At 34.7% G+C, this 12,799-nt stretch overlaps 1 protein-coding gene across 5 annotated transcripts in view; it reads left to right on the top strand.

Annotated features, from left to right (window-relative positions):
* Positions 1-12,799, top strand: part of LOC122571792 — a 215,792-nt gene that overhangs the window by 44,226 nt on the left and 158,767 nt on the right. The window contains exon 1 of one of the 5 annotated variants that reach the window (XM_043735945.1): positions 45-1,112. The exons of the other annotated variants lie outside the window; for them this stretch is intronic. Within the exon in view, the coding sequence (XP_043591880.1) occupies positions 1,051-1,112 (62 nt within the window). The 5' untranslated portion in view covers positions 45-1,050. Of the gene's footprint in view, positions 1-44; positions 1,113-12,799 lie in introns of those variants that run through there. 5 annotated transcript variants of the gene reach the window in all.

Below are 12,799 nucleotides of genomic sequence, written 5' to 3'. Positions count from 1 at the left end.
AAGGGGGCGGTGATGTTCCCCACAATCCCCACGTCTCGACCAGCTTTCCTCCGAGCCAGTCGGATGCTAGATGTGGCAGGAGTCGGTTCGTTATATTCGGTTCGACTCGGCCCTAATCGGCTTTCGTCGGGTTACTCGTGCTTTTCACATACACTCGCACATTCGTTGCATTCGCGACCGATGCTCGAATACTGTTCGTTGCCACTGTGAATGTTTCATGTAATTTAACACGAAAAACATTTGAATAATCGGACACGCGACTAACGCGTTCCGAGCCGTGTGGATAGCATCGAAAAAGAGCAAAAGAGTAAGTGACAGGTCGTTGCACTTGCTCCATCCAATCAGTGTCGTCGCTTCGTTGAATTTCCGTGCGTGATTTGTGTTTACTGGCCGCGCCTGAATACCGTTACTTGTGACACTAGCAGACTGTGTGAAATTTCGTGACTTCTGTCTCTCGCGTTTTTCATCTCTGCGATCGATCTTCGCTTGTCGTGCCCCAGCCAACATCAAACGCTGTAATTTCCTTCGAGATTTTCAAAGTATATCGTGGCGAAGACGCGTCCAAAGTATCAAACATATTTGTAATAAGCCGAGGAACGGTACAGAGTGATCGTGACAAGAACGGTGCACGAGAGCACGTAGAGCGACCTGTTGTGTCGGGATAGTCGACAGGAAGACACGTAGAATTTAGTGCCTGTCGGGACTCGTTGAACGACGCTAACCAGAACGGTGAACAAGTTACGACGCGTCTTGGAAAGTTGAACATCAAACTCTACACACTCTACAGTCTACAGAGCTCCTAAAGTTATACAATTTAAACGTCGAATTCTTCGCGGCGTAACAGCCGAGAGGCAAGTAAAAGGGAGGACAGGTCGCAGAAAAATTCCAGCGATAATGCGTACAGTGAGCGAAGCGATGAAACATCGCGCGATCAGCTGACTAGCCGAACTGTTTGGCGGTCGTGAGAACTCGACCGGTAACGAGAATCGGCAGAAGACCGGCAAGAATCCTAAAAATCGACAGCAACCTAGATTACCTACTTGTGCGGTTATGACGTTTGGAACGCCGTTTCACACCGAGAAGTCGCAGTTCGTTGGCGATAACCCTGTTCGGTATGTTCTTTCAACTTCTCTCCCTCTTTTTCTCATTATTTCAATCGTTAGAAACCGGTTTCGGCAAATACATATACGTATATCGTGAGATTCGAAGGTTTTACGAGATTGATACTCGATGTTTTGACTTTGTAACGAAACTTCAGACTGAAGTATATACGAGAACTCGTTTTCTCCCTTTTGAGATAAAAACGCAGGCTTTTTGTTTACTTAACTTCACCTTTTACAAGCTGCTCCATTGTGTAAATACATCAACACTTAAAACGGAAGTGGAGTTTATTTGTTGAACAAAATATGAAGATATTATTTTCCAAAGATTAAACATTTTTCGTTCTTGAAATGGATATGTTACAGATATATTGATAAAAATGTTTAAGCTTGAAATATCCAATTTTTTCTGTGAAAAAATTGTATACTTAATTATGTAATGTATACGTACATATTAAGTTTTATATTTATTCTTTATAAGGTGTATTTACATTACATAATTTTGCAATATTCAACGTATAATAACGTCTGCATATGTTGGAATTCATAAATCCAGCCATTTATGTGGCTTCTTATTTATTAGCAGTTTAAAGACATTTATCGTGTCTAGAGACATTTGTTTTTAAATTACAAATTTTAGCTGAAGCTTACACAGCTGAAAGATAACCCAATCTATTGAAGCATTAAGCTTGATATTTAGTTTCATGTGATTGTACAAAAAATATAATTATGTATAGTAGCTGGATATACATCAGTCTAATTGTTTACATTGTCATTCTGTGCCCTATTTACTTAATTGCATTATACAGGGTGTCCCAGAATTTGACAGTCAAACTCTGTCAGTATATTAGGTGGATATAATTAAGCAAAAAATATTACATAAACACGGGCCATTCAAAACTCCATAAAAATGTGAAATATGGTGGGAACTCTGTTATAAGATAAGAATAGATTTTCAATCAGCATGATAATATTCCATTGCAAAATATTCACTGCTCTTCTCGATACGAAACTGATAAAAAGATTGAATCGATTATCCCGCAAAGTTCATTTTGATTTAGTTTGTATCAGTTCGTCACATATATCGTTTCTCTTTCTTTTTTTTTTTTTCAAATTTTTCGCACATAAAAATTCAATAGAGCGAAATTACAACCTAAAAGCATTGTTTTCTTTGTTCTGTACTGTTATTATTACTCGCCCGATTTAGCCCATAAAATGTACTGACAAAGTTTGGTTATTAAATGCTAGGAGAACTGTATTTCTACCTAGATTGTATAAAATTTACTATAGCAATTCTAATAAATATGTAATAATATCATAAGAGCTTACGAATTTCAATATGATCACGGAAATCACAATGATACCGTATTATACATCGGCTTTATTAAATTCGGTTAATCAGAGTCCTTTATTTCGTAGAAACGTTCTTTATAATCGCGAACTAATACATGCACGATATATCTGTCTATCATGAAACAATAGTATGATAACGTGGTCCTATGTGTATTGATTGATATTATTCTAGGAATATATCAGTTTGATAATAACGCACATTTTATGTTTCTTTGTATTTCGTCTTTCAACAGATAGAAACTTTATCGGTTATTTAACAACTTAAGTTCTTGCACAAGATACCTGCTATTTGGAACATTTTTATCGCCAACACAATTAGTTGATCATTTTTGTTAATGTCTTATAAATAAATTGCATAATTCCATTTTTAAATATGACATGCCACTTGCAAGGGAATAAATTCGTCTCTATTTTCTTATTTCCACATACACGAGTATCAATGGTCGATGAGAAGCAATGGTCTGACTAACGGACGTAATTGCAGAAACGCGTACGTTGAAACTGCCGTAATAGCCGTGGAATTATTTCATTAAGATGGAGAAGCAAATGATTCTTTAAAGTCAATTCTACGCTAACTATTTCGATAATAATTATGTTTTACGCAAGTTCCGAGCAGATGAGAAGGTTTCTGTTTTGCTTCGATCTAAATATACAAAGTTCATTGTTTCGAGAAACGGCCGATGACAAATCAAACATTTGGCATCATACGTACTAAAAGCCTCGTTAATAGATTTACAATTAGATCCAGAATTATAAAAATGATTGAAAACCAAGAATACGTACAATACGTAACTCGAATGAAATTTGATAGAGCTATAGTTGTCAGTAGCTATAGCTATAGCTACGTATTATAGCTATAGCTGTGGGAAACATAGCTGTTCAGGAAACGAACATAAATTACTTAATCGAGATGATATTGTATATTCCTTTTCGTCTGTGAACAGCATTGAATTTCTCAAAATTAATGGTCAGTGGTATCATGGAAATGCGTGTCTACGTTTACGTAAAAAGGAAAAACGTAATAACACGGAGACGAAGTATTGCTGTCTTCTTAATTTATTAGAGGCTCCGAGTGAGAAAATATGGACATCTCTTTTCATCTAAAATATTAAAGTAACGTGGAAAATAATTACCAGTTACAAACCTGTGACGTCAGTTTAGCGTATTTTCAGTCTCACGTGCATATTGGATGTGCGTGCTTATGCGACTAATTTGGCATTGGTTCGTGGAGATACATTCGAACGTCATTCAATGCTGCACAATATACGATTAATGCATATTGATACCCACTCGCATACTCACACGATCGCATAAGAATCATTCTTCGAGGCGAAGCGTCTTGTATTTTTATAGTCTCGGAAGTAGAGAAAGCGTCAGTAAAAAGGTATGCAACTCTCGAGAAAATGACCAGAGAACGATACAGGATAGTTCTGATACAGTGCTGACGCTTCCTTTGTTCTGTTGCTACGCGTCAGGAATCTCAATGGCATTGTAGACCATGAAAAAAATTCTGACGCACATAAATTCAGGTTGAAATCGGGACTAAAGGAGACGTTATCTGTTGAAAGGAGACGTACCTAAGTGCTGATAAAGCGTGTTTTTTTTTTTAATAACAACGATAAAATACAATCGAAATATAATTTCGAAGTACCAATATAGCAATATAATAATAACGTTATTTCATTGTATATAATTTTTGAACGAACCACGCTTTTGTGAAGTTCCTTTGTTAATATTAATAGTAAATATTATTTTTATTTTGTACCATTTTGTACCACTTTCAAATATTTTTAACTCATTCCAACGAGACTAATACAGATTTTATTGCTGTATTAATAAAGTGTAGAATCTGAAAGGAGCTGATAGGTCACTACATTTATACTAAACTGAGGAAATTTATGCTTTTATGGACTTAGAGAAGTAAAGGTACATATGTAAATATTCAAAGCAAAGTACATCTTCTGACAGTGAGTTGATGAAACGTTCTATTAGGTATTTTATTTATTAGTTGCCTATTACACTTTATTTATCGTTATTATTTATTACCATACTATTATAACATTAATCTTACCAGGCCTGGCCAAGTGACCGGTTTCAAAATTTAATTTAAAATTCTACATTCCTTGTTATTTCTTTTGTACGTCTAGCTTTATGTAAATTGTTATATTATCTGTTATAATTTCTCAATTTTTTAAAATATTATCTGCTCAAACAATTTCTTAATTTTTGTTAATATAAGAATTTACATAAAGTTAGAGGAAGTAAAGAAACAACAACGAATGTAGAATCTTAAATTAAATGTCGAAACCGGTTATTTGACCGGGCCTGGTAGGAGTATGGCAATAGAGCTAGTAAAAGAGTGCATAAAGGAAAGAGAGAGAAACTGGGGAAATGGCCAGGAAGGGAAAAGAGCAAGAAAGAGAAAGAAGGAACTAGAAGAGGTGAAAAATGGAGGGACACAGAGGGAAGCAGGAGAAGAGCAAGAAAGTTGGACAGGAGACCAAACTGTAGAAGAAAGAAGGAAGAGAGAAACAGAAGAGAGGTGGAAAAGGATAAGGGAATCCAAATACAACAGATACTACAGGAACATAACCAAAGATGAGATGCCAAAGTACTTGGAAGGGAGGATGAAGTGGAAGGACAGGAAAATTATAGCCAGATTCAGGTGTGGAAACGAGACCAAAGCGAAGAAACACTGGAAAGAGGAGGGAGAAAAAAGGTGCAGATTATGTGGAAGGGAAGAAGAGGAGCTGAGACATGTAACAGAAGAATGTAAAATAACCGGAGGACCAAAAGACATGGAAAAAACACTGAATGAGAACGGAGAAGGACTAACAGAATTAAAAGCAATAATAGAGAAGAGAAGGGCAAGGGCAATACAAGATGGGGAGGAAAGACAAGAAGGTAGCACAGCAAGGAGGCAAAAGACCAAAGGACAATAATGTGTAGTCATAAGTTGCAATAGCTTGTAGTCATTAGTTTTAGCGACTAGAGATAACAATATGCCAAGGAATGCGATACAATAAATGTGAGAAATGTAAACCGAAAGTTCGTCCAAAGCCGAAAGGCACGGACTAAAAAAATAAATAATAATAGTATGGCAATAAATAATAACAATAAATAAATTGCGTAATAAAACCTATTCACTGTCAGAAGATAATATATTATAATAATACCCACTAATACCGCAATCCCGGTAGTTTAACGAATTTAGAAAGAAAGAACTAGTTTTTCACGAAAATTTGATGGTAACAATTAAATTTGTTATTCTCGCTGCAGTTACGAAGTTATGTGCAAGTGAAATTGAAAAAGTTTCGCACGCAGTTGAAACTTTGTATGCAGGTGACGAGATGAAAAGTTTCGTGTAAATTCTTCATCCATAATACGCGGTAATATGACCGATTTGAGTGGATAGGTTGGTCAGTGAACTAGAAAAATGTGACGTTATTGCGCTGATGGAAGCACAGAGACAAGGACGCGTTAGGGTAGATTGCTATGACCTTATTATCCTCGACATGCTGTTACTCGAACAACGACATCTAAACGAGAGAAGAGAGTATGAAACATTCATTCTGAGCGTTGCTCAGAACTCGTTCTTTGTTTTTCTAGTCGTTCGATTGATCATACGCGTGAACATCTTTCCTTGCTTAACGCTTCCTCTTCTGTCTCACGAACACTTGGGATTTTTAGGTGTTTAATAAAATTAATTTTCCCAAATTGTGCGCTTCAAATAAATTATATAATTATTAAAATGTATATGTTTGAAGCTTCAGTTTTATTCTGATAAATATTAAATAGGATGAAGCAGCTGTATCGGCGCAGAAATTATGTTTCATGATAGCTAGATCATGTCGTCTCTTATTTACCAAGAACAATGTAATCGTCTACTCTTTTTATTCCTTACGAAATTATTTTGACGAAAAGTTTGTAGCTTATTCATCGACGATATAAATGTAAAATCGCCGCGATGAATTGGAATCCGCGTTACATTGAATTCGTTTTATATATCGAAACTTTTCATTACATCGTACGACGACATTTCGAAATTCCTAAAAAGAAAGTAGGAACTAAGCTTTCTGTATTACATACGCCTGTTGTTGCAATTAATAATTCGCGCTGTATTAACTTGAACGTTTATTGCGCATTATGTCTCCGAAACAAACTTGTTCGCAATGTTCCGTGGAAGCAAACATCTCCGGATTATGCGGAACACATTTCCAAGTTTCAAATAAAAAAGTAAAAAGATAGGAATCAAGCAACGGGATACGTGCACGATTTTCCAACGTTTAAAAACATCGAAATTTGTTCTGTGTAAATTATTTCATTTCTATTCCGTTGATATTTCTCGTGTACAAATATTTTTTGTTCTTCAAATATATAATAATCCTTTGTACTGTACATTTGAAACAGTAAATATCGTCTATCTTATTTCCATATCATAAAATATAATTTTTCAGTAAGGTAAATGAAGGGAAAAGGAATATCCTGATAGAAAAATCAAGCTGTTTTGAAGCTTTATTTGCTCGATTTACTAACTCTATTCGATATATAAAAGAACAAAGTATTTAAAAACAAAAGGAGCTAAGGACCAAATAAGCTGCAGTTCTTATAACGCTATATATCTATATAAATATATAGAGTTTGTATTTACATTATTTTAAATTGACCAACAAGACAAGTTCTAGCGATAAATATTTACTTTAAACTATATAAAGTTGTTAATATTTATCTTTATAATCTAATAATTTATAATTAATCCCTGTGTTTTAAATATGCATGGTACGTTAGCGACGAATATTTGCTTTAAACTATATAAAGTTGTTAATATTTGTCGTTATGATCTAATAATTTATAATTAATCTCTGTGTTTATAACACTCGCTTCTTCTACATACAAAGGTCATACAATATCCACAGAGAAGCCATTAGTTTTGCGAATGTTTTACTTTATTTTAGAACAATCGACAATGAGCTTCGCCTCAACTTTCGAATATTCAAACTACTTAAATCAATTATTACCACCGTGTTTGCGTACTTTTTATATTGGATTGAAAGGCGAGTTTTTACATTTTACTGCAACATCCCACCAACTAGACAGTTCGTTAGTATTAGGTTGTCCGGAAAGTGTCTTTCTTTCGCAAACGTGGTTTTTACAACAATGCACTTTCGTACAAACGTGAAACCAAGTCTGTGAAATGTCGCCTTGTTTATCTCAACGGAACAAAATGGATCGTACGTAATTCGACAAAATAATATAAAGCAAAAAACGTTGTGCGTCTATTATTTCCTCATGAAACGAAAGAAACTTTTTAAACAACCTTATCCTCTTGTTTTTATAATCTTATCCAGTGTTTCGTTAGCTACTACGATCACGAACTTGTTTTGACAAACCATCTGCATCTATCTCGCTAATGAGGAAGAATTCATCCTCATTTAAAACACCACTAGAGCATACGTGAATTTTATTACTCGTAATTAGAGAAATGTTAAAGGATTAAATTGCGGACCTATGGAACATACCGCGTATTCGATTGATTTAACGGCATCTGGATTGTAGAGTCATTTAAGTGGGAAAAGTTCAGAGTTCAAAGGCAAATGAAGATGTCAACAACGTTTGATCAAGATTATTTCACTTGTAAGTAACAAAGTTTTTGCGACGAACGAATGTGAAGCATCATAATTGGACTTGAATTCGCAGAGAATTGAAATATGCCGAAATGCATATTAATGTGTAAAAATATGTAAAATACCCAATATAGTACTCGTCCTAACGTTTAATTGGCGAAACAAATCTCTGTCTCACAGTTTTAACAGGTTTCATAAAAATTTGAGTCTGCATAAATATTGCCAATTTTAATACATCAATTCCGTAATTATAATACAGCAGTGTTCAATGCGATAAAATTGCAAAACTTTCCACTGAAGCCAATCGACTGCAATATAAATAAAGCATACACTTTCGTTTCTGTGTTCTTGGAAGCATATTTACATTCATTCTAATCCATTTACATTCAATTCATTCATTTCGAAAACATTAATCGTTCAGTCACTTACACTTTCCAGCGTATTCTTCGCTTTATTTTGTTGGCGAGGAAAAGAAACGTGTATTTTTTATATTTACGCTCATTCCAATCCATTTACATTCAATTCATTCAGTTCGAGAATATTAATCGCGTTCAGCCAGTTACACTTACCAGCGAACTCTTCGGTTTGTTTTGTTTTGTTTTGCTTTGTTTGCGACGAAGAGAAACGGCTATTGTAATCAGTGTTGGGCAAAATTTTATTCGAACGCCAGATAACGAGTAAAAATAAAGAACGAAATTTTATTTCCCACTGACGAACGAATATCCAATCGAACAAGCATTTACCCGAGTAAATATTTTTTCGTACAAGGAATTATTCCTGCAGGAATTTATTTATTTTAATTTAGAAATAAAAATTTAATCGAACAATTTATTCCTGTGAGAATCTATTCGCATAAAATTATATATTAACATGTAGATATTTACGTGTCGCGTCGAGAATAAACACGATACTGAACGTGATATATTTTCAAGCTACATCGTCAAGTTATTGTAACATTGTAATATTGTAACAATATTCGAATAAAAATTTAATCGAACAATTTATTCCTATGGGAATCTATTCCCATAAAATTATATATTACATTTTTTGTTATTATTTAATTTGTACTATACAATTTGTCCAGCTGGACATTCGGTAAATTTATATATCACATGTAGATATTTACATGTCGCGTCGAGAATGAACATGGTATTGAACGTGAGATAATTTTCAAGCTACATCGTCAAGTTATTGTAACATTATAATAATATTCGTAATTAACTTTTTTCAAACGCCAGGTTAGAAAATTGATCGTCCTTTGTAAATTGTTTCTTGGGCAAAATAATACTAAGAATTGTACCCGGTGTCTGTATATACTTGTACAAAGTTTAGCGCGAACAGAGAATTATTCGTATTATTGTTCAAAAAATTCTGCAATCGTTATTCGAGTAAATATAGAAAATTCGTTACGGAAAACAAATAATTATTCCACGAAATAAAATATTCCACCGATATAGATTCATTCAGGTAATTGTTTCACATAAATATCTATTCGAAATAATTCGAATAATACCCAATTCCGATTGTAATTAGCCTGCGAACCTGTGACTTTTTGCACGTTTAAATGACGTTTCCTGAATTCTGCAATATCTTTCGTCACGCGTTTCACGCTTGTGTCATGGCTGGAATCGTTTGATGGGGGAAGGATAGCAATAGCAACAGCAACAGCAGTAAGTTCTTTCGTGTGCAACGAACCACTGTCGTGTTTCGTTCCACTCCGTTCCATTCTTTTAAACGGCAAGGAAAAGGTCGCACATCTATTGCCGCATTAGACCCTGGTTATGTTCATTGCGCCAATTCAGTTCGACATCCGTCCACGTCATTCGTTTGCGTGTGGACAGGCACTTCGTTTCGTCGCTAAATAGCCAGAGCAGGATGACGTTTGGACGATGCTGGCCGAATTCAAAAGGGTCGTTGACGTTGGACAGATCAATGGTTTCGCCTTGGATCGCAGGCTTCTTAATTCATTTTGAAACCGATCGTTAAACTCGAACACTGTAGGATATATAAAGGAATTATTGTTCTTAGATCATCGACGTATTTATGTTTATGTAATACGTCCAGAATGACGAGAGACAAATTACCACGAATAAAAAAGTGTTCTTTCGCGCAGTTAAAGTAGGTAAATAAATTTTGTTTTTGTAACTTCTAAGTAGATTTTATCGTATCGTGTTACGTTGTTTATATATTTGTTTAGGGATGGAAAGAAAGTACCTTGGCAATTAGGTTTTGCCTCTAATCGCAGAGTTTTTAATTCCCTTTCAAATCGATAATTAAATTAGAAGACTATAGGATAGGTACAGAAGTTGTTCTTAGATCATCTGCTCAATTACAACGAATAAAAATTGTCTAATGATTTATTTAATTTTAACATGTTCTTTCAAGCAGTTCAAGTAGGTAAATAAATTTTGTTTCTGTAATATCTAAGTAGATTTTATCGTATCGTGTTACGTTGTTTATATATTTGTTTAGGAATTGAAAGAATGGACACTTGGCAATTAGGTTTTGCCTCTGATCGCAGAGTTCTTATTTTATTTATTATTTATTATTGCTTAGTTCGTGCCTTTTAGCTTTGGACGAGCTTTCGGTTTTACATCTCTTTTATCTATTTTGCTTCTTATATATCTACCTCCCCTCTTATCCACTCTATTATATTGCACTCTCTTAATTATTCTGTCTCTAAAAACTATTGCAACTTTTTGGCTTTTGCCTCCTTGCTGTGCTTTCTTCCTCCCTGTTTGTATTGCCCTTCTCTTCTCTATTATTGCTTTTAGTTCTGTTAGTCCTTTGGTCCTCCCGTTATTTCGCATTCTTCTATTACATGTCTCAGGTCTTCTTCTTTCCTTTTACATAGTCTGCATCTTTTTTCTCCCTCTTCTTTCCAGCATTCCCTTGCTTTGGTTTCGTTTCCACACCTGAATCCGGCTATAGTTTTCCTGTCCTTCCACTTCATCCTCCCTTCTAAGTATTTTGGTAACTCTTCTTTGGCGATTTTTCTGTAATGTATGTTACCCCTCTCTCTTCTGCTTCTCTCTTTCTCCTTTCTTCTATAATTTGATCTGCTGCCATCCTTTCTTGCTTCCATCTGTGTCCGTCTATTTCTCACCTCTTCTAGTCCCTTCTTTCTCTTTCTTGCTCTCTTTCCTTCTTGATCATTTCCCCAGTTTCTCTCTCTTTCCTTTATGCACTCCTTTACTAGTTCCTTCTTTAATTCTATGGCTTTCCCTTCATACCTTGCTGCTCTTCTTAATGCTTTCTCTTTGATTTCTGTTAGCTTGCATTCTTCTATCAACATATAATTTGGTGTTGTCATATCTCGCAGAGTTCTTAATTCGCTTTCAAATCGATAAGATTTGACGACTATAGGATACGTACAATTAAGAAGTTACTGTTCTTAGATCATTTACACAATTACAACGAATAAAAATTATCTAATTATTTCTTTAATTTTAACATGTTCTTTCAAGCAGTTAAAGTAGATAAATAAATTTTGTTTTCGTTAGTTTGAAAAACCGTATTACATTACATCACTTGTATATTTATTTAATGGTGGAGAGGACTATTGCTTCGTAATACGATATCTGAGCTCACTATAATATAGTAATCACTTAGGAATGTAGTGATTTGCTCGTTATTCCATGCAAATTTTCACGTAATCAAGTCATCAGTTACTGTGATGTAACCGTACTCGTGTTTATAACAAAAGCTACATTCCTTTTATTTCAAATTCTAATAGAATTTCAAACCTAATTATATAGCTGTTATGAGAACGGAGAAAGACTTATCTCAGTCGATATTTTCGTCCACGGCGCGTTTTTTTCAAATTATTAATTAGTAGGAATATTTTCTATTTTTAACTTCGATACTTTCTCCTTTCTTTAAATATTTGTAAAGCCTCGGTGAAAGAGACGTACAAATGGGTTTCATGGTTCTTTTGTAAGCAAAGGAAAAAGGTTCGCCTGAGGTTATTTGGCGGTAATGCGTTTTGAGGTTATGGTACATCATTGTGCGTTTCACGGATCGCATGACGATAGTAATTTTCGACTGTTAGGCGACTGTTAGGTTCCACTCTTGAGCGCCACGTCGAAAAAGCCGAGGAATGAGATAATAGCAAACTCGTCACACCGAATGCTTATTTTCTCATTATCAGTTGTTATTCCATTTTCGGTGTTTTCATCTCTTATTTTTCTGCTTAATCGCTGCTCTAATACTACGAATGGCTCGTAAATATCGTACATTATAATTCAACCGCGGATTTTTATGCACCTGTAGGAAATTTTGAAGTGCAAAATTACACAGGATACACGCGATACGAGAAAGTATGTAAAATATTCAAAGCACAGCGCTGTGTGTAATAGCTGGTAGATAAAACAGTTTTCTACCGAGCTTGTAGATCTTCGATTATATTCTCGTGAGAAAGGAACTTGCTTAAAAATCCGCAGTCTAATTATAATTCAAGATGGCAGGAAAAAGACAATTCTTGTTTATTTCTGTAGTCTAGATTGCCTGTAGCATTAGCTTCAATCTTAATGCGAATATACGGTATATAAATACTGAGATATGTGTAATTTTGTGTGCTACACTAGATTAGTGTTAAAACAATTTACCAAATGTCCTTCCTGGACAAATTGTAGTGCATTGGAATTATTAAAAAAAAAGAATGTATTCATGCACAGTCGTCATTTTGAATACTTGTACCAGCATTGATTTTGGCCAACTTTT

This window comes from Bombus pyrosoma, linkage group LG10, assembly GCF_014825855.1.
Source record: "Bombus pyrosoma isolate SC7728 linkage group LG10, ASM1482585v1, whole genome shotgun sequence".
Taxonomy (NCBI): Eukaryota; Metazoa; Arthropoda; class Insecta; order Hymenoptera; family Apidae; genus Bombus; species Bombus pyrosoma.
This window is presented reverse-complemented; position numbering and strand designations above follow the sequence as displayed.